The following is a 22,500-nucleotide window of genomic DNA, read 5'->3' on the forward strand; positions in this document are numbered from 1 at the left end:
ACACACACACTAAACCGACCCCCAAACCTACCCATCATACACACACACACACACACACACACACTAAACCGACCCCCAAACCTACCCATCACACACACACACAAACACACTAAACCGACCCCCAAACCTACCCATCATACACACACACACACACACACACACACTAAACCGACCCCCAAACCTACCCATCACACACACACACAAACACACTAAACCGACCCCCAAACCTACCCATCTTACACACACACACACACACACACACACACTAAACCGACCCCCAAACCTACCCATCATACACACACACACACTAAACCGACCCCCAAACCTACCCATCATACACACACACACACACACTAAACCGACCCCCAAACCTACCCATCATACACACACACACACACACACACACACACAGACACACACACTAAACCGACCCCCAAACCTACCCATCATACAGACACACACACACACTAAACCGACCCCCAAACCTACCCATCACACACACACACACACACACTAAACCGAACCACAAACCTACCCATCATACACACACACACACACACACACACACATCGGCCCCTATTGTGGTTATTGTAAGAAGGTTTGACTGATAATGAGAATCGGCCTTTGAAAAAGTCCCTCACTATCGAACTCTTCTGGAGAATCATGAGCTCTGATGAAGGAATATGGCGATTCATATCGAAGCGAGACATGAGTGGAAACTGCGTCAGAGTTTAATATGATGGAAAACTGACACGCAATCACTGAATTATTGCTGACGTGCACAAACTCGCAGAAGCTGATATTCAGTCGAGTCAGCTTTATTTCTACACCGCTTTATAGAGTACAGATCGATTCACAGTAATAAACAATCAAATCCACAAACTCTACAGAAGACATTAGAGTTGTTATTCAGATCCAGTTCAGTTTTGTTTTCATCTCATAGTCAAAATCGATAAAGTTACTGAATATAAAGTGTCTTTTAAACTTCTGTTAGGGGATCTAGGGGAACTTTCAGAGTTCATGCGTGATTTATTTCTCTCCTGGCCTGTTTTCTTTCTCTTTCCAGGAACATTTCGATCTGAGTTTCTCTCTCTGGGGAGCAGGTAACGGGAAAGGCCAAAAACCTGGAGCGGATGTTCCTGAAACTCAACTCCACAGTACAGTAGAACCCGAGGTACTTTCACAAACACACCTGAGATTTATCACTTTGACATCATTCAAAGGGAAAACAAGATGGTTTTTAAAGGGATAGAAAATTAGCCCATGATTTACTCACCCTGAAGCCATCCTAGGTGTATCTGACATTCTTCTGTCAGAGGAACACAATCACAGTTATATTAAACATGTCCTGGCTCTTCCAAGCTTTATAATGGCAGTGAATGGGTGTATGCCTTTGGAAGTCCATAAACGTGCATCTATCCATCATAAAAGTGCATCTATCCATCATAAAAGTGCATCTATCCATCATAAAAGTGCATCTATCCATCATAAAAGTGCATCTGTTCATCATAAAAGTGCATCTGTCCATCATAAAAGTGCATCTATCCATCATAAAAGTGCATCTGTCCATCATAAAAGTGCATCTATCCATCATAAAAGTGCATCTATCCATCATAAAAGTGCATCTATCCATCATAAAAGTGCATCTGTCCATCATAAAAGAGCATCTATCCATCATAAAAGTGCATCTATCCATCATAAAAGTGCATCTATCCATCATAAAAGTGCATCTATCCATCATAAAAGTGCATCTGTCCATCATAAAAGAGCATCTATCCATCATAAAAGTGCATCTATTCATCATAAAAGTGCATCTGTCCATCATAAAAGTGCATCTATCCATCATAAAAGTGCATCTATCCATCATAAAAGTGCATCTGTCCATCATAAAAGTGCATCTATCCATCATAAAAGTGCATCTGTTCATCATAAAAGTGCATCTATTCATCATAAAAGTGCATCTATCCATCATAAAAGTGCATCTGTCCATCATAAAAGTGCATCTATCCATCATAAAAGTGCATCTGTTCATCATAAAAGTGCATCTGTCCAGCATAAAAGTGCATCTGTCCATCATAAAAGTGCATCTGTCCATCATAAAAGTGCATCTGTCCATCATAAAAGTGCATCTATCCATCATAAAAGTGCCTCTATCCATCATAAAAGTGCATCTATCCATCATAAAAGTGGATTTATCCATCATAAAAGTGTATCTGTCCATCATAAAAGTGCATCTATCCATCATAAAAGTGCATCTGTTCATCATAAAAGTGGATTTATCCATCATAAAAGTGTATCTGTCCATCATAAAAGTGCATCTATCCATCATAAAAGTGCATCTGTTCATCATAAAAGTGCATCTATCCATCATAAAAGTGGATTTATCCATCATAAAAGTGTATCTGTCCATCATAAAAGTGCATCTATCCATCATAAAAGTGCATCTGTTCATCATAAAAGTGCATCTGTCCAGCATAAAAGTGCATCTGTCCATCATAAAAGTGCATCTGTCCATCATAAAAGTGCATCTATCCATCATAAAAGTGCATCTATCCATCATAAAAGTGCCTCTATCCATCATAAAAGTGCATCTATCCATCATAAAAGTGGATTTATCCATCATAAAAGTGTATCTGTCCATCATAAAAGTGCATCTATCCATCATAAAAGTGCATCTATCCATCATAAAAGTGGATTTATCCATCATAAAAGTGTATCTGTCCATCATAAAAGTGCATCTATTCATCATAAAAGTGCATCTATCCATCATAAAAGTGCATCTGTCCATCATAAAAGTGCATCTATCCATCATAAAAGTGCATCTATCCATCATAAAAGTGCATCTGTTCATCATAAAAGTGCATCTGTCCATCATAAAAGTGCATCTGTCCATCATAAAAGAGCATCTGTCCATCATAAAAGTGCATCTGTCCATCATAAAAGTGCATCTATCCATCATAAAAGTGCATCTATCCATCATAAAAGTGCATCTGTTCATCATAAAAGTGCATCTGTCCATCATAAAAGTGCATCTGTCCATCATAAAAGTGCATCTGTCCATCATAAAAGAGCATCTGTCCATCATAAAAGTGCATCTGTCCATCATAAAAGTGCATCTGTTCATCATAAAAGTGCATCTGTCCATCATAAGTGCATCTATCCATCATAAAAGTGCATCTGTCCATCATAAAAGTGCATCTGTCCATCATAAAAGTGCATCTGTCCATCATAAAAGAGCATCTGTCCATCATAAAAGTGCATCTGTCCATCATAAAAGTGCATCTGTTCATCATAAAAGTGCATCTGTCCATCATAAAAGTGCATCTATCCATCATAAAAGTGCATCTATCCATCATAAAAGTGCATCTATCCATCATAAAAGTGCATCTGTCCATCATAAAAGTGCATCTGTCCATCATAAAAGTGCATCTGTCCATCATAAAAGAGCATCTGTCCATCATAAAAGTGCATCTGTCCATCATAAAAGTGCATCTGTCCATCATAAAAGAGCATCTATCCATCATAAAAGTGCATCTATCCATCATAAAAGTGCATCTGTCCATCATAAAAGTGCATCTGTCCATCATAAAAGTGCATCTATCATCATAAAAGTGCATCTGTCCATCATAAAAGTGCATCTATCCATCATAAAAGTGCATCTGTCCATCATAAAAGTGCATCTGTCCATCATAAAAGTGCATCTATCATCATAAAAGTGCATCTGTCCATCATAAAAGTGCATCTATCCATCATAAAAGTGCATCTGTCCATCATAAAAGTGCATCTATCCATCATAAAAGTGCATCTGTCCATCATAAAAGTGCATCTGTCCATCATAAAAGTGCATCTGTCCATCATAAAAGTGCATCTATCATCATAAAAGTGCATCTGTCCATCATAAAAGTGCATCTATCATCATAAAAGTTCATCTGTCCATCATAAAAGTGCATCTGTCCATCATAAAAGTGCATCTGTCCATCATAAAAGTGCATCTATCATCATAAAAGTGCATCTGTCCATCATAAAAGTGCATCTATCATCATAAAAGTGCATCTGTCCATCATAAAAGTGCATCTGTCCATCATAAAAGTGCATCTGTCCATCATAAAAGTGCATCTGTCCATCATAAAGGTGCATCTATCCATCATAAAAGAGCATCTGTCCATCATAAAACAGCATAAAGGCATAAAGGTTAATAAAGGCCTTCTGGAGTGAAGCGATGCGTTTGTGTAAGAAAAATATCCATATTTAACACTTAGGGCTGTGAATCTTTGGGTAGGCAGCGAATCGGTTCGATTCACGATTCATAGGTTTTTCGATTCGATTCAAAAACGATTTTTGCAAATTCAGAAAGATTCGATTCAATGCGATTCCAAATTAAAATTCGCATTCACTGCCATTATAAAGCTTGGAAGAGCCAGGACATGTTTAATATAACTGTGATTGTGTTCGTCTGACAGAAGAATGTCAGATACACCTAGGATGAGTTCAGGCGGAGTAAATCACGGGCTAATGTTCATTTTTGGGTGAACTATCCCTTTAACTCACTTCATTGAATAATTAAGATTTAATATCTTCAGTCATTTAGCTTCTCCAGTAAATCGTCCTGATTTAAGAATCTTCAGATACTTGTGCTGGCATAAACATCAGTTCCTTAAAAACACTTGGCGTTTGACTCTTATAAGCGGATCGGAGTTCAGTAAGCCGAGCGCAGTCTTTGTTCATGTTTACAGGATTGCAGTTTCAGGGCTGCGGGGAGAATCAGTGTGTGTGTGTGTGTGTGTGTGTGTGTTGAACACTCGCTGACTCTCGTGACTCTCATTCTGCTTTGATCTTCGGCATCAAATATCCGCTTACAGTTTCCTTTAGCATGATGAACACGACAGACAGTGGAATGTGATCATGTGATCCTTGTTGAGTTATTTAGACAAGAGTAAGAGTACACATTCAGACTGAACAAATTCTCCTCTTTGTGTGTGTGTGTGTGTGTGTGTGTGTGTGTGTGTGTGTGTGTGTGTGTGTGTGTGTGTGTCTGTGTGTGTGTGTGTGTGTGTGTGTGTGTGTGTGTTAATTTGGTGGATTAGTAAGTTTCGTCAGAGCGTGAAGAAATATAGAGCTGAGTATCATCAGCATAACAGTGGAAACTCATGCCATGCTTCCTAATGATATCTCCTATGGGTAGTGTGTGTGTGTGTGTGTGTGTGTGTGTGTGTGTGTGTGTGTGTGTGTGTGTGTGTGTGTGTGTGTGTGTGTGTGTGTGTGTGTGAGGGTTGCATGTACAGAATGAACAGCAACGGTCCTAGTACTGATCCTTGTGGGACACCATACTGAACTTGTGATTGATAAGAAATCTCTTCATTTACTGCTACAAACTGATAATGGTCAGATAAGTATGATTTACCCCATGCTAATGCAATTCCACTAATGCCAATATAATTTTCCAGTCTATTTAAAATAATGTTGTGGTCGATAGTGTCAAATGCAGCACTAAAGATGAACTGAACTGAAATTTGAAAAAAGTGCTATTACAGATGTATTTTATTTATTCTCATTGGTACAATTATTAAAATGGCAGAATTTGTTAAAAGGGATCAAATGGTACGTTGAAAATGTTGTTGTTGTTACACGGGCGCCGCCATGTTGGATTTCAACATTCGACTACGTCACTGGCATGGTAGGCTACTCCGTTACCAACCAACACCAGCAGAGCTAGCTTCTCTCTACCCCCTGGCCTGGTCAACAAAATTATAGTTTTCTAAATTTCTAGTGTTTAATCCTGGGTACGAGAGACAGATATGTTGAAAACGTCAATGAGTATATGAAGCATCTGACATCAAATGTTTTATTTAGCTACAAGTCCAACGTATACTAGAATCCTTGATTTTCGGCCTTAGGGGAAAAGATGTAACGTTAACGTTAGTTCACTGCACAGGATAGGAACGAATCTTATTCATCCTTCCCAAATGCCCCCTCGCCCAAAGAGTGAACTGCCGGTACGCTGTTAACCTTAACAGTCGGAGAAAAGGATATAAGTTAGCCTAGCCTAGCCCAGTCGCCAATTCGTAAAAAAATACACTGTTACATACCGGCTACTTATGGGGTGCTCCAGCGTCTCAGCTCGGACATCCCTTAGAGATAGCATAGCCTCCTCCAACACGTCTCTCTTACCGCACAGCATCCGAAATGAACAGTGCATTGTGATGCATTTTCGCCGATCAATAAATGTTCCAGGTTGACCTCTCTGCAACAGATCGACTCCGGTGCGGTGTCCATGCTCCAGCAGCGCCCGCGCCCGCACCAGTCACTTCCCCCAAACGATCCTGTACTGTATGTGGAGCCTGAAACTGGTCGTCCTCCACATGGTGGTAGTCAGATACTACTGGCCTTTCCCTCACATGCTCAAATGCGTAACCCGTGCCATTAAAATTACTCTTTTTCGTGTGTGTATATAGGACCTGCAGCTGTTGCCTATACACCTTTGCGGGTCCTACCATGCCAGTGACGTCATCGAAATTGCCAGCGTAACAAACGCAATTTTTGTGCTGCTTAAAAAAAGCTATGTTGATATTTTTAGTTAAAAATTTTAATGTAATTTACTTTTAATTGTCATAAACAACATGTTATCAACGTTGATTTTTTTCAGTTCAGTTCATCTTAAGATCGAGTAATACTAATAGAGAGACACAACTACGATCGGATGATAAGACTTGGTAATATTATAAGAAAACATGGAATTAATTTCCACTGTTATGCTGATGACACTCAATTATATATCTCATCACGACCAGATGAAAACACTAACTTATCTAAATTGACAGAGTGTCTAAATGATATAAAATGCTGGATGACGCGTAATTTCCTGCTATTAAATTCAGATAAAACGGAGGTATTACTTATTGGTCCAAAAAACTACCCACAAAATCCCTTACAATACAACTTTAATTTAGAAGGATGTCCTGTTACTTTATCCACTACAGTAAAAGACCTGGGTGTTATACTAGACCACAACTTGTCTTTCGAAAATCATATTTCATATATTACAAGAACAGCCTTTTTCCACCTTAGAAACATTGCTAAGCTACGCAACATGCTATCTGTTTCTGATGCAGAAAAGTTAGTTCATGCATTCATGACCTCGAGACTAGATTACTGTAATGCTTTATTAGCTGGCTGTCCTGCATCCTCAATCAACAAGCTACAGTTAGTGCAAAATGCAGCTGCTAGAGTTCTTACTAGATCAAGGAAATATGATCATATAACACCTATTTTATCATCTCTACACTGGTTACCTATCAAGTTCCGTATCAATTACAAAGTATTCCTACTGACCTATAAAGCCCTAAATGGTTTAGCTCCTGTGTATTTAACAGACCTTCTATCGCCATACAATCCATCACGTTCTTTAAGATCACTAAATTCGAGGCTTCTGGTCATTCCTAGGATATCTAAGTCCACTAAAGGAGGGAGGGCGTTCTCGCATTTAGCTCCTAAACTCTGGAATAGCCTTCCTGATATTGTACGAGACTCAGACTCGCTGTCCCAGTTTAAAACTAGATTAAAGACGCATCTCTTTAACCAAGCATTCACTTAATGCTTAACCTTTGATACTGCTGAATCAGTTCGAATGCATTAACATTATGAACATCAGCTATGCTAATTATTTCCCATCTGCCTTTCTGCTGTTATCTCGGGACGCTAGTCCCGAGGTAAATAGCGTTCGTCAGCTCCAGTTTGTATCCAGCCTCTCACGGAGACTTCAGATGCCCCAACGCCTGTGAAGAGACGACTCGACGCCTGTGAAGAGACGACTCGACGCCTGTGAAGAGACGACTCGACGCCTGTGAAGAGACGACTCTACGCCTGTGAAGAGACGACTCGACGCCTGTGAAGAGACGACTCGACGCCTGTGAAGAGACTACTCGACGCCTGTGAAGAGACGACTCTACGCCTGTGAAGAGACGACTCGACGCCTGTGAAGAGACGACTCGACGCCTGTGAAGAGACGACTCTACGCCTGTGAAGAGACGACTAAACTCCTGTGAAGAGACGACTCGACGCCTGTGAAGAGACGACTAAACTCCTGTGAAGAGACGACTCGACGCCTGTGAAGAGACGACTCGACGCCTGTGAAGAGACGACTCTACGCCTGTGAAGAGACGACTCGACGCCTGTGAAGAGACGACTCGACGCCTGTGAAGAGACGACTCGACGCCTGTGAAGAGACGACTCGACGCCTGTGAAGAGACGACTCGACGCCTGTGAAGAGACGACTCGACGCCTGTGAAGAGACGACTCGACGCCTGTGAAGAGACGACTCGACGCCTGTGAAGAGACGACTCTACGCCTGTGAAGAGACGACTCGACGCCTGTGAAGAGACGACTCGACGCCTGTGAAGAGACGACTCGACGCCTGTGAAGAGACGACTCGACGCCTGTGAAGAGACGACTCAAAGCCGGCGATATGTTATGCCATAAATTAATACTTGATTAACTAACTGTATTTTTCTATGTACATTTCCGAAATGCAATTTCTGTAAAGCTGCTTTGAGACAATGTGTATTGTGAAAAGCGCTATACAAATAAATTTGAATTGAATTGAATTGAATAAGAGCAAATCATTTGTGACTCTAATGAGCAGGCCCGAAGTGGGTAATCGGGAGAATCGGGAAAATTCCCGGTGATTTCCCAAGATTACAGATTTATTTTCAAAAGGGCAAACACAAGAGGAAACAGGTAAATAGATACAGGCCTAGCAATGATTAGCATTAGCAACGCTGCAACGCAATTATTCGGCTAATACCGTTGTAGCGTTGTCAACCTATTCACAAGCAAAATATTAAATTTAATTAAAATATTAGCCTTTTTGTGTCACCCAATATATGGCGATTCATAGACTTGCAAATATTATGCAAATATTGATAACAAAACTCAAGCTTGATCTGTGTATGCAGTAAAATGACCTCTTAATTATTGTTTTGTAGCTTCTGAGCAGCAGATAAGCCTGAAAAAGAGGAAGCCACGACTACAGGGACAGGGAGAGAGGAAACAATATGAATTAAAGTTATTTAATGTAAGAAAGAGCAGTATGCTTTTGTTAATTTATCAACCTATCCTTGTGGAATAGTGGAATATTTTTTGTTAACTTCTCACCTTAAGTGAATTATTATTTAACTTTTACATTATTTGTTGAACCATGGTATTAATAAAAACTACACAAGTGTAAGAGCTGAACTGTTGCTTTTATTCATCCAATATCCACCACCATGGAAAAAGTGGGCCGGTCTTAGGCCTGAAACTCCCGGACTGAAGAGTAGCTCCACTCCGGCCCCACTCCGGCCCTGCAAATGAGAGCTGTCTCAGTGCTATGATAAAGTCTAAATCCTGACTGGAAATCCTCACAGATACCATTTCTTTCTAAAAAGGAACATAGTTGTGAAGATACTGCCTTTTCAAGTATCTTTGACAGAAAAGGTAGATTTTAGATCGGCCTGTAATTGACTAATTCTGTGGGATCAAGTTGCGTTTTTTTAGCAAGCGGTTTTATAATAGCCAGCTTAAAAGTTTTTGGAATGTATCCTAATGACAAAGATGAATTAATTATTTTGAGAAGAGGTGTGTGTGTGTGTGTGTGTGTGTGTGTGTGTGTGTGTGTGTGTGTGTGTGTTGTGTGTGTGTGTGTGTGTGTGTGTGTGTGTGTGTGTGTGTGTGTGTGTGTGTGTGTGTGTGTGTGTGTGTGTGTGTGTGTGTGTGTGTGTGTGTGTGTGTGTGTGTTGGGCAAGAGATCCAGACAGTGATCTGGACGGGACATACACATTTCCGATGGATAAACAAACACAAGTGGAATGATTTGTTTATCGTCTGGAGAGTCTGAGTCTGTTTCTGATTACAGTCAAGAATTCCTTTGATTTCAGTTCAGCTCTTTGAAGCAAAGATGATCTAATGCTGATGTCAGTGAGTGTGTGTGTGTGTGTGTGTGTGTGTGTGTGTGTGTGTGTGTGTGTGTGTGTGTGTGTGTGTGTGTGTGTGTGTGTGTGTGTGTGTGTGTGTGTGTGTGTGTGTGTGTGTGAGTGAGTAAATTCTGAAGCTTGTTAAAGAAGGGTGGATTCTGATTGGCTGTCAGTGTTTTTATGGTTCAACAATCGCTCTGAAAGTGATTCCAGTGATGTAGTTTGAGTTTCTCTGTCGTTAACGTTATAGTTGTCAGCGTAAACTCCGCCCCAAAGCCGATTCTAGAGATTTCATTGGTCCTGCCTGTGCCAGTCACAGTGCTGATTGGCTACACAATCCTGAGCCCTAAACTTCAACCTATAAACACAGGAGATGCATTGAACTGGTTTGGAGCGGAAAATCCCTTAACTTGCCCAAAAAATGTTACTCTGATCCAGTTCCTTCTTTCCTCATTCCTGACAGGGGCTGTTCTGACACACACACACACACACACACACATGATGATGATTATGATGATGAAGAATGCTATTGTTTCAGAGATTCCACAGAGACAAAGACGCTCTTCAAACACGTGATTCTCGTCTTGTCTCTGGTAATTACACGTTCATGTGAAAACAAGACTGTTCTACAGATCATAACGACAGGATTTACTGTAATTATATAAATAAAACCGCTGCTATTATAAATGCATAATTGGCCCTGTGCGGCTCGTACACAAACAGAACCTGATATAGAAAGAAGGAGCGCAGAAACACATGACAGTTCAGCTCGTTCGCTTGATCTCACAGACAAACGGCTCATTGTACTGTAAAAACGTACAGTAACGTTCAAGAATCTGTGAGGTCATGATGACATCATCACACGAACTCATAGAGCTGACCTATGGGGTCACGATGAGGTCACGATAGTATTATTCCTGACACGTTTGAGCAGCTTTACAGAAGCTTTTATTGAAGGATGAGCAGATAAAACCTGTACTGGACTTGAAAGAGAAGCTACTGTTACTCATTTCACACTGAAGAGGCGTTTACATAGAAGACCTGAGGCAAAAACACCCGTTTAACTGTCAGGTCAGAGTGACACTAAACACGCTTATAATGTTACAAACGATTATGTTTCAAATAAACGCTTTCTATTCAACAAAGAGTCCTGAAAAATAAAATGCATGACGGTTTCCACAAAGATATTAACTGTTTAACACTGATAATAATCATAAATGTTTCTTGAGCAGCAAATCATCATATTATAGTGATTTCTGAAGGATCATGTGACACTGAAGACTGGAGTAATGATGCTGAAAATTCAGCTTTGATCAGAGGAATAAATAACACTTTATTATATATTCACATAGAAAACAGCTGATTTACACTGGAATAATATATAATAATTCACAATTGTTTTTTACTGTATTTTCAAATAAATGCAGCCTTGAGCAGAAGAGAATATATACAGTATATATATAATATATATATAGTTGGAGCCCTTTTAGAGTCAGACGAACAGCAGCGGGTCATTGAGAACTCGGTGTTCCATGTTTGTGTGCGGGTCATTTCCTGTAGCGCTACTTCCTGTTTGAACAGATGATGTCATTGTGCTGGAGTCCCTCTGCCAGCCCAGTCACTGTGCGTCTCTAATTATTCTGCATTCATTCGTCTAATTATTGATTATTCATGCTGCTTTAATAAGCTTATAAAACACCTAAACATTCTTAAATCAAGACACATTTAATTCAGCAGCAAAATGACTTTAGATATTAAGTCTGGTTTTAAAATGCTTACAATTATAAGTGAGTTCATGCTTAAAACAAACAAAAAATAAATAATCGTGTCAAAAATAAGTAACTGCCAATTGGGTCAGAAAAATAATCTTAATTCAAAGGGAAAACTATTTTTCTGCCCCCAATACCAGATATTTGTTCTTGTTTTAAGCACAAACTCACTTAATTTTAATAATTAAAACTTAATATCTTCCGTCATTTTGCTCCTCCAGTAAATATATCTTGATTTAAGAATGTTTAGATATTCGTGCTGGAAAATAAGGCTACAATATTGAGGAAGAAGCTCATTTTTTTGTGGTCCAGACCACATGTGAGATTCCTGAATATTGTGTAATATTACCCAGTCGTTTGCGCAAACCTAAAAGTGATGTCAGCAAGATAGAAGCATTTCCTTTTCAGTTTATCATGCAAACTACTTCTGGTATTTTATATTGATGTGTATCACGATGATGATGATGATTTTGACCTAAAATGGTAATGTTGAAGTAGTGAGGAGGAACACACATCGCAGACGCAAATAACAGAGACCTTTTATTTAGGAAAATACTTCATAAATAGATTTACACAGTAGTTACAGTGGTACAGTTCCTTCATATAGTAGTGGCAGCTCATACATGACGTGTGTGTGACTGTGGGTTTTATCATGTGTGTGTATCTGGAAAGCAGAAGGTCTGTGACTCAGACTGATAGGAGGAAGCTCCTTTTATTATCGTGTCAAACAAGCCTCTATTAATATCTGTGGTGATGATGTGCGCTTCCCTCGACCGGGATCTCCTGTCTATCTTTATCCTCGCTCATGATATACACACCAGGGTCGAACTTATTCCAGGCTGGAAAATCTAAAAAAAGCCCAAACAAACATTGTGGTTTGTGTGTGTGTTTATGTGCAGAGCTAAACTTGATCACCAGTCAAACACGATTCAGTGTTTCTGAGGTTGAATAAATCATCGGCTCCAGGATAGGAAACTGAGCTCAACAACAGGAAAGTGGTGCAGGTGTTCCAGTAAAAACGCTTCCTCTGTCCGATGACATTCCTTCGGCTAATGCACAACATGCATATTGAAAACAAGCTCTAGATCTCTCTGTCCAGTGCATCTAGTGTTTGCACCATGTTTTGCATTGGTCAAGGGCGGTTTTGCAGTATGCAAACAAATCGCAGGTACATTTCACTCCAATACTCACAAATCACAGTCAATAAAGTGCATGCAATATACATCAGAAAGTGTAGTGTTGCTGCGACTCGTGCAGTTTGAGTCTGGTTTTAAATGCAAAAGTTGGCATGTTTACACTGTGTAAAAAGTGTTCAGTTCACTTGCTTAATAATTTTAAGGCAACGGGTTTCCTCAATTTTTTTTAAGTTAAGTCAACTAATCACTTTTTACAGTGAATGTTTCATGCATTTATGGTGGTGTATTTCACACTGAATTTGTTCCAGATCACCCACGCATCACATACTGAAACCCGGTGTCATGCATGCGGCACTAGTCAGGTGAGAACGCTCTGGTTTCTTTTCCTTCTTTCGTCTTTAGATTCAAGCTTTGATACCTCTTTTGAATCTATTCCTCTTTGAGTGACAGAGCTTTAATGTGACGGCCAACACCAGCGCCATTCCCAGTACGAGCACCACAATCACGCTAATCCACAACACTTTCCCATCGGCAGACTCGCAGTGCTCCGGCTTCACGGCGCTCACGCTGATCTCCACGCTCTCCGAGTCTCGGGAATACCAACACGTCGCTCCGGAGAGATCCGGCACCGTGAGTCTCTCCTGCCGGAGGAGCGTGAGGAGATGCGGGTTCATGCAACAGCTCAACGGGTTCGATCCTACATATAAAGTTCGGAGTGTTTCTTGCAGTGTTACTTCATGAAGCGTTACTAAACTGTTGTTTTGCAGGTTTAATGACTCGAGGGAGGAATCCCCGCTCCATAGGGAGACCTCCGTGAGCCGGTTCACCGACAAATCCAAGGATTTTAGATTCGGGAAAAGAGTGAAGTCAATTGTTAGGGATTGAAGTTGGTTTCCCTTTAGAGAGAGGTGGGAAAGAGATACTTCCAGACCGGAGAACGACGACGGGATAATGTCAACGCCGGGATTCCGGGATAAATCCAGGATTAGTAAAGGGCTTCCTTGGAACGATCTTGGTGGAACCGAAAACAACCCGTTTTCCGAAAGGTACAGATACCTTAGAGTCGGGATTGAGGAGAGTCGGACGCAGCCGAAACTCGGATTTTCCAAAGGAGAACAAATGCTGAGCTGGTTCTGCTGAAGGTGAAGGCTTCGGATGCTGGGAAGCTTGAGGAAAACCCCGGCGTCTAACGTTTGGAGGGCATTTCCCTCGAGGTGGAGTTCGTGTAACGCGGCCAGCGCGTTCAGTCCGAAGGAAAGGTTCTGGAGATTGTTGGAACTGATGTCTAGTGTCTCTAAAGAGTTCAGACCGTCGTCCACAATGAAGCTTTCTAAACAGTTATTGCTGATGTTTAGGGTTTCCAGCGCCGTCATACTGGTGAAGAACGAGGCAGGAACTGCTTTGAGCTGGTTGAAGCTCAAGTCCAAGTAAAGCAAGCTGGAAAAATCCTGGTGCCTTTTATTGACACACAATGAAAGAGGTTTATCAGGATCAGTCAATAGATATCCACTATCCTTCAGGTTCTCCAGCTCTTCTAATGGACCGGAGCAATTTACACTCCTTAAGAGGTTTCTAGACAAGTCCAGGTATATAAGCTTGTTCCTTTGGGGAAGGACGGGGAAGTAGAGGATTTTGTTTTCTCTCAAGTCCAGATACTGAAGCTCAAACTCCTGATCCGATTCATCCGCCTGGAAGTTAGTCAAGCTGTTTTTGCTCAGGTTCAGCGTTTTGAGCTGAACGAGGTTGAAATCTGTAATGCATGAGATGGAGTTCATAGACAGATCGAGATCGGAGAGTCCCGTCAACGACTCGAATGTGCCTTCTTCGATCTCTATGATTACGTTGTTGTGTAAGTCGATGTTTTTTAAAGCTCGAGATCCGTTGAATGTGGATCGGCCTATCTTGGTAATGCTGTTCCCATCCAAAGATAGGTTGGTGAGAACCGGGGCGTCGTTTAGGAAGAAGTCGCTCATATCCGTGAACAACCCGTTTCCCGATAGATCCAGTCGGCGCACGGATGTGAGCGTCCCGACGTGTGTTTTCAGAGACGCGTAAAGATCCAGGGAGTTTTCCGACAGATCCAGCTCCTCCAGAAGGCTCGTGTCTTGGAAGAGTCCCGGTTGGATGAACTGGATCTTGTTTCCGTGAAGGTTGAGATGTCGGATGGTGGAGGAGGACGGCAGGTCTCGGTCCGTGAGGTTCTGGAGGAGGTTTCGGGACAGATCGAGCCGGTGGATGGTATCCGGGATTTGCTTCGGGATCCGTCTAAGCTTCAGATTGCTGCAGTCGAGATCCTCCTGGAGCTGAAGAGGAAACAGTGCTGTTAGTCAACATCAGGGGTTTTTCACAGGGGTGGCGCACATTTATTTGTGCATTAAAGGGGTCATCGGATGCCCATTTTCCACAAGTCGTATGATTCTTTAGGGTCTTCATTTAAAGTTTGTAACATACTTTGGTTAAAATTCCTCAATGGTTGTGTAGAACAACACCCTTTTACCTCCTCAAAAACAGACTCATTTCGGTACATGTCTCTTTAAATGATAATGAGCAACTGCCCCCCGTCTCCTCTGTGGGGGGAGTCACACAAGACGCGTAAAGTGATGTCTTGGTGGACAGTCTGCAAACGGCTTAGGATGGAAATATGCTAATACAAGTAATATGCTAAAACGGGTAATATGCTAATACAGGACCGTCAGTGGTCATGGGCGGAGCATGAGCATTATGACATCATGTTGCTCAAAAAAATCCAAACGCTTGATTATCGAGAGTGTTTAGACTTTTTGAGGATTTAAAAAAACAGGAGTGAATGGATTTTTTTCATTGTATGGTGGTTGTGTTCACACACTGCAAACACACATTTAAATGCAAACACCATATAAAAGTGAACTTTGCATCCGATGACCCCTTTAAAAAATGACATCAGTTAGTGCCTCATAGGCTTTAGTGATCTCAACCATAGCAGAATATTGTAGTCCAGAGACATGTGACGCATATATAACAAATACATGTATACATGCAGTTTTGATGCATCTTTAATCACCTTTTAGATTATTTCCTGAGAACTACAGCTCCGCCCCTCGACAACATTACACTGCAAAAAAATGCTTTTCTTACTTAGTATTTTTGTCTAGTTTCCAGTCCAAATATCTAAAATATATTAGATATTATGTCTTGTTTTCTTGGGAAATAAATCAAAATTAAGAGAGTTGTTGCTTAAAGAAAGTGTAAATTAATTAATTAATTAATTAATTAAAACAGAAACAAGATATTTTTTCTTACCCCATTGGCAGATCATTTTACTTGTTTTAAGCAACAACTCTCTTAATTTTGATTTATTTACCCAGAAAATGAGAAATAACATCTCAGGGCATTTTCGTCCTTTAGTAAATGCATCCTAATTTAAGAATTTTTACATATTTGGACTGGAAACAAGACAAAACATTTTTGCATTCCGTGTTTCCTGGAATATTTCAACACAACGGAGCAGTTTTTTGCGTGACATATGCGCTATCTGTGCACATCTATCAGCCGGGCTGTTCAGACGGCAGTTTCAGGATTTTCCCTCGTCTCTGGGACTAACCCTACATTTCCGGAAGAGATTGACGAGAGGATGGAGACATAATGGAGTGTGATGTGTTTCATCCTACACACACTTCCTCACTGATGTCCAATCCCAGATTGCCTGAACTCATCCTGAACTCTGTAACCTGGAGTGATCAGTTCATCAGAAGTGACTGGATGTTTCTCCATGATAAGACTCATTAAAAGTAAATACGGTGAAACCAAAAATTATTCAGACACCAGATATAATTGTTGATATGTTTTCACTAGTGTGTGCAGGACACTATAGTTCATTTCTGTAAGTGAGGAGAGCAAAATAAAGTCAAATGTGACATATTATAACAAATATTCTTCATACCGTGACTATTTACATACCGTAAAAATTTGGACCAAAAATGATTCCGACACTTTAAGCTGATCATGTTTAGCAGAAGTGTTTTTTCTTTAATAACTAATGCACCTTTTTACACCACAGACTGAACAACATGAAGCATTGCTTGGTAATCGGTTGAGCTAAACTGGTATTATCTAATTGTGTAGTTAAATTTAACAGCTGACAGATATTCAACATAATTCATGTGTGAGAGTCTAACAGAAGGACGGACAAAACCAGTGAAATATCAGCTGAGTTCATAACTCTGAGTTCTGCTCGTATTTTATTATCATTCTCTAAACTATAGCGAATAAACGGTGATAATGTAGAAATGTTGAAGGAGTCTGAATAAGTTTAGGTTGGACTGTATGTTCAATTAAAGCTGAAGCGTCTTCTAAACGAGCGAGTCACCAGCTGTCGTGTAGAGTTATAAGATGATTATAGATTTAATGAGAATCCTCTTCCAGTGTTTCTGTCGTGTTTTCCAGCACAAATATCTCAAAATTCATAAATCAGGATACATTTACTGGAGAAGCAGCAAAATGACTGAAGATATTAAGTCTTGTTTACTGAAAAATGCATCAAAATGAAGGGAGTTTGTGCTTAAAACATTAAAAAGTCCAAAAAAGAAATAATTGTTTTCTCTTTGAATTAAGATTATTTTTCTGACTCCGCTGATATTATATATATATGCGTAAATTCACGTCATTTTGATCACATTTTCTCAGTAAACAAGACTTAATATCTTCACTCATTTTGTTTCTCCACACTGAAAAAAAAACAATGTCAAATTTACTTCATTTTTCTTTCCCAAGTTTTTGCATGCAGATTTCTAAAGTAATTTCACAAATGGAATTAAGTAAACTCTATTTAACTAAGTGAAGTAAAATTAACAAAGAAAATAAGTAACTTTAACTTGTCCAGTAAAAGGTTGAGTAATTTCTACTTAGTTGAAGTTTCCTTTGCAAAACTTTTAAAACAATATCTTCTTTTCTCTTTGAATTAAGATAATTAGTAACACTTTACAGTAAGGTTCATTAGTTAACATTAGTAAATGTAAAACTATTTTATTACTGTGTCTGTTAATCTTTAACATTCGTTCATAAGTTCAATGTTAACTAATACAGCCTTTGATTTTAATATTGTATTAGTAAATGTTAAAATTAATATTAAGATTAATAAATGCTGAAGTATTGTTCATGTTAACTAAAGTAGTTAACTAATGTTAACTAATGAACCTTATTGTAAAGTGTTACCAGATCATTGTTCTGACTCTATTGGCTGATAATTGTTCTTAAAGTTTTAAGCACAAACTCGCTTCATTTTGATGCATTTTCCAGAATGCAAGACTTTCTGTTTAATTTAAGTATGTTTTGATATTTGTTCTAAAAAATGACAAAAATGCAAAGTTATAAAATAATTTTCTGCTGTGCAAGACTTGCCACCGCTCTGAAACTCTACAGAAGATGCATGTATCTCTTTAAAACTCAGTCAATTTATTCAATTTTAGACAAACAATTGAGATCTCAGTGTTTGTTTCTGTCCTACATGTTGACATTTTCATATATGAACAAAGTCGGTTTCCCTCGACAAATGAAGCACAAACACCTGATCAGTTTCTCTGCACAGAAATCCAGTTCAGTCATAGATTTAATTGGGTGAAGTGGAGTCACTCACCGCTCGACAGGCCGGAGCTCCTGGACGTCTGAAGGCCGAGACCGGCTGGAGCACGAGCATCAGTATCCACACACACGCACCCATGATGCTACACACACACACACACACACACACACACAGATGAAGCAGAGAATGAGCACAGACACAGCCATGACATCACACTGAGCCACGTCACAGCTTCTGTTTTTAACTCAGATGATGTGGAAACACATGCGTCACTGTCTCAAACATGATCGAGTTTCTGCTCAGATATTTGACTTGAACTGAAACACCCACATGTTGAAAACAGCAGAAATATATTAAAGGTTAATCATCGTTTCCACATTATGTGTTGAATATATATCAGAGAATGATGTTTCAGAAGGAGTGATTACTCATCCTGTGCCAATCAAAGACGAGAAGAACCGCAAGATCAGAAAACAAAACATTAGTCTGATTCTCAAGCCAACTCAGCTCTATTTCTACAGCACTTTATACCGTAGAGAACAATAGACATTATTCAGATCAATTCAGTTCAATAACTGTGTAAAGATCGTCAATTATGAAACAAGTTCAATTTCAGCTATAGTGGAATGCAAAACAAACGTATGTTCCTACTCGAGTGCTTTCGTCTGGTTTTCCAGAACACACGTATAAACATTGATAAATCAAGATACATTTACTGGAGAAGCAAAATGACTGAATATTAAGTCTTGTTTACTGAAAAATAATGTTATCAGTTTAGTTTGTGCTTAATAACAGAACAAATATCTGCCAATGGTGTCAGAAATATAAACTTAATTCAAAAGAGAAAATAAGATTATTTTTCCGACCTCTTTGGCAGATATTTGTTCTGTTTTTAAGCACGAAACAAACATTATTTTTTTGCAGTGTAATATCATTATTCAGTCCAATAACTTCAATCGTGAAACATCAGCTGTAGTGTGGTTATGTGTCATCTCAGCACTATTACCCCAGTAGTGTGTTACCCCAGACGTGTTACCCCAGACGTGTGTTACCCCAGACGTGTGTTACCCCAGACGTGTTACCCCAGACGTGTGTTACCCCAGACGTGTGTTACCCCAGACGTGTGTTACCCCAGTAGTGTGTTACCCCAGACGTGTGTTACCCCAGACGTGTTACCCCAGACGTGTGTTACCCCAGACGTGTGTTACCCCAGACGTGTGTTACCCCAGTAGTGTGTTACCCCAGTAGTGTGTTACCCCAGACGTGTTACCCCAGACGTGTGTTACCCCAGACGTGTGTTACCCCAGTAGTGTGTTACCCCAGTAGTGTGTAACCCCAGACGTGTTACCCCAGACGTGTGTTACCCCAGACGTGTGTTACCCCAGACGTGTTACCCCAGACGTGTGTTACCCCAGACGTGTGTTACCCCAGTAGTGTGTTACCCCAGTAGTGTGTTACCCCAGACGTGTTACCCCAGACGTGTGTTACCCCAGACGTGTGTTACCCCAGACGTGTGTTACCCCAGACGTGTGTTACCCCAGACGTGTGTTACCCCAGTAGTGTGTTACCCCAGTAGTGTGTTACCTCAGTAGTGTGTTACCCCAGACGTGTGTTACCCCAGACGTGTGTTACCCCAGACGTGTGTTACCCCAGTAGTGTGTTACCTCAGAAGTGTGTTACCCCAGACGTGTGTTACCTCAGTAGTGTGTTACCCCAGACGTGTGTTACCCCAGACGTGTGTTACCCCAGACGTGTGTTACCCCAGACGTGTGTTACCCCAGACGTGTGCTACCCCAGTAGTGTGTTACCTCAGAAGTGTGTTACCCAGTTGTGTGTTACCCCAGTAGTGTGTTACCTCAGTAGTGTGTTACCCCAGTAGTGTGTTACCCCAGACGTGTTACCCCAGACGTGTGTTACCCCAGACGTGTGTTACCCCAGACGTGTGTTACCCCAGTAGTGTGTTACCTCAGAAGTGTGTTACCCCAGACGTGTGTTACCTCAGTAGTGTGTTACCCCAGATGTGTTACCTCAGTAGTGTGTTACCCCAGTAGTGTGTTACCCCAGACGTGTTACCCCAGACGTGTGTTACCCCAGATGTGTGTTACGCCAGTAGTGTGTTACCCCAGTAGTGTGTTACCCCAGATGTGTGTTACCCCAGACGTGTGTTACCCCAGACGTGTGTTACCTCAGTAGTGTGTTACCCCAGATGTGTTACCTCAGTAGTGTGTTACCCCAGTAGTGTGTTACCTCAGTAGTGTGTTACCCCAGTAGTGTGTTACCCCAGACGTGTGTTACCCCAGACGTGTGTTACCCCAGTAGTGTGTTACCCCAGTAGTGTGTTACCCCAGACGTGTTACCCCAGACGTGTGTTACCCCAGATGTGTGTTACGCCAGTAGTGTGTTACCCCAGTAGTGTGTTACCCCAGATGTGTGTTACCCCAGACGTGTGTTACCCCAGACGTGTGTTACCTCAGTAGTGTGTTACCCCAGATGTGTTACCTCAGTAGTGTGTTACCCCAGTAGTGTGTTACCTCAGTAGTGTGTTACCCCAGTAGTGTGTTACCCCAGACGTGTGTTACCCCAGACGTGTGTTACCCCAGTAGTGTGTTACCCCAGTAGTGTGTTACCTCAGTAGTGTGTTACCCCAGACGTGTGTTACCCCAGACGTGTGTTACCCCAGTAGTGTGTTACCCCAGTAGTGTGTTACCCCAGAAGTGTGTTACCCCAGACGTGTGTTACCCCAGACGTGTGTTACCCCAGTAGTGTGTTACCCCAGTAGTGTGTTACCCCAGACGTGTGTTACCCCAGACGTGTGTTACCCCAGACGTATGTTACCTCAGTAGTGTGTTACCCCAGATGTGTTACCTCAGTAGTGTGTTACCCCAGTAGTGTGTTACCTCAGTAGTGTGTTACCCCAGTAGTGTGTTACCCCAGACGTGTGTTACCCCAGTAGTGTGTTACCCCAGTAGTGTGTTACCTCAGTAGTGTGTTACCCCAGTAGTGTGTTACCCCAGACGTGTGTTACCCCAGACGTATGTTAGCTCAGTAGTGTGTTACCCCAGTAGTGTGTTACCTCAGTAGTGTGTTACCCCAGTAGTGTGTTACCCCAGACGTGTGTTACCCCAGACGTATGTTACCTCAGTAGTGTGTTACCCCAGATGTGTTACCTCAGTAGTGTGTTACCCCAGTAGTGTGTTACCTCAGTAGTGTGTTACCCCAGACGTGTGTTACCTCAGTAGTGTGTTACCCCAGACGTGTCTTACCTCAGTAGTGTGTTACCCCAGTAGTGTGTTACCTCAGTAGTGTGTTACCCCAGACGTGTGTTACCTCAGTAGTGTGTTACCCCAGATGTGTTACCTCAGTAGTGTGTTACCCCAGACGTGTGTTACCTCAGTAGTGTGTTACCCCAGTAGTGTGTTACCCCAGATGTGTGTTACCCCAGACGTGTGTTACCTCAGTAGTGTGTTACCCCAGTAGTGTGTTACCCCAGTAGTGTGTTACCCCAGACGTGTGTTACCCCAGACGTGTTACCTCAGTAGTGTGTTACCCCAGACGTGTGTTACCCCAGACGTGTGTTACCTCAGTAGTGTGTTACCCCAGTAGTGTGTTACCTCAGTAGTGTGTTACCCCAGACGTGTGTTACCCCAGACGTGTGTTACCCCAGACGTGTGTTACCTCAGTAGTGTGTTACCCCAGACGTGTGTTACCCCAGACGTGTGTTACCTCAGTAGTGTGTTACCCCAGTAGTGTGTTACCTCAGTAGTGTGTTACCCCAGACGTGTGTTACCCCAGACGTGTGTTACCTCAGTAGTGTGTTACCCCAGACGTGTGTTACCGCAGACGTGTGTTACCTCAGTAGTGTGTTACCCCAGACGTGTGTTACCTCAGTAGTGTGTTGCCTCAGAAGTGTTACCCCAGTAGTGTGTGTTACCTCAGTAGTGTGTTGTCTCAGAAGTGTTACCCCAGTAGTGTGTGTTACCTCAGTAGTGTGTTGCCTCAGAAGTGTTACCTCAGAAGTGTGTTACCTCAGTAGTGTTTTGCCTCAGAAGTGTGTTACCTCAGAAGTGTGTTACCTCAGTAGTGTGTGTTAC

At 41.2% G+C, this 22,500-nt stretch overlaps 3 protein-coding genes across 3 annotated transcripts in view; 1 reads left to right on the plus strand and 2 right to left on the minus strand.

Annotated features, from left to right (window-relative positions):
- emsy (EMSY transcriptional repressor, BRCA2 interacting) overlaps nt 1-9,227 on the plus strand; it is a 68,525-nt gene extending 59,298 nt beyond the window's left edge. Inside the window, exons 21-22 of the mRNA XM_077243846.1 lie at nt 1,067-1,174; nt 7,700-9,227. Of these exons, the coding sequence (XP_077099961.1) occupies nt 1,067-1,174; nt 7,700-7,714 (123 nt within the window). The 3' untranslated portion in view covers nt 7,715-9,227. The remainder of the gene's footprint in view (nt 1-1,066; nt 1,175-7,699) is intronic.
- The window catches only part of mpzl1l (myelin protein zero-like 1 like), a 336,259-nt gene that overhangs the window by 246,743 nt on the left and 67,016 nt on the right, over nt 1-22,500 (minus strand). The window lies entirely within an intron of this gene.
- lrrc32 (leucine rich repeat containing 32) overlaps nt 12,244-22,500 on the minus strand; it is an 11,537-nt gene continuing 1,280 nt past the window's right edge. The window contains exons 2-3 of the mRNA XM_077243848.1: nt 18,464-18,551; nt 12,244-15,155 (exon numbers count right to left, since the gene is read on the minus strand). Of these exons, the coding sequence (XP_077099963.1) occupies nt 13,257-15,155; nt 18,464-18,547 (1,983 nt within the window). The 5' untranslated portion in view covers nt 18,548-18,551 and the 3' untranslated portion in view covers nt 12,244-13,256. The remainder of the gene's footprint in view (nt 15,156-18,463; nt 18,552-22,500) is intronic.

The sequence above is a fragment of the Siphateles boraxobius genome, unplaced genomic scaffold, assembly GCF_051911475.1.
Source record: "Siphateles boraxobius isolate OS27281-9 unplaced genomic scaffold, OSU_SipBor_1 25, whole genome shotgun sequence".
Taxonomy (NCBI): Eukaryota; Metazoa; Chordata; class Actinopteri; order Cypriniformes; family Leuciscidae; genus Siphateles; species Siphateles boraxobius.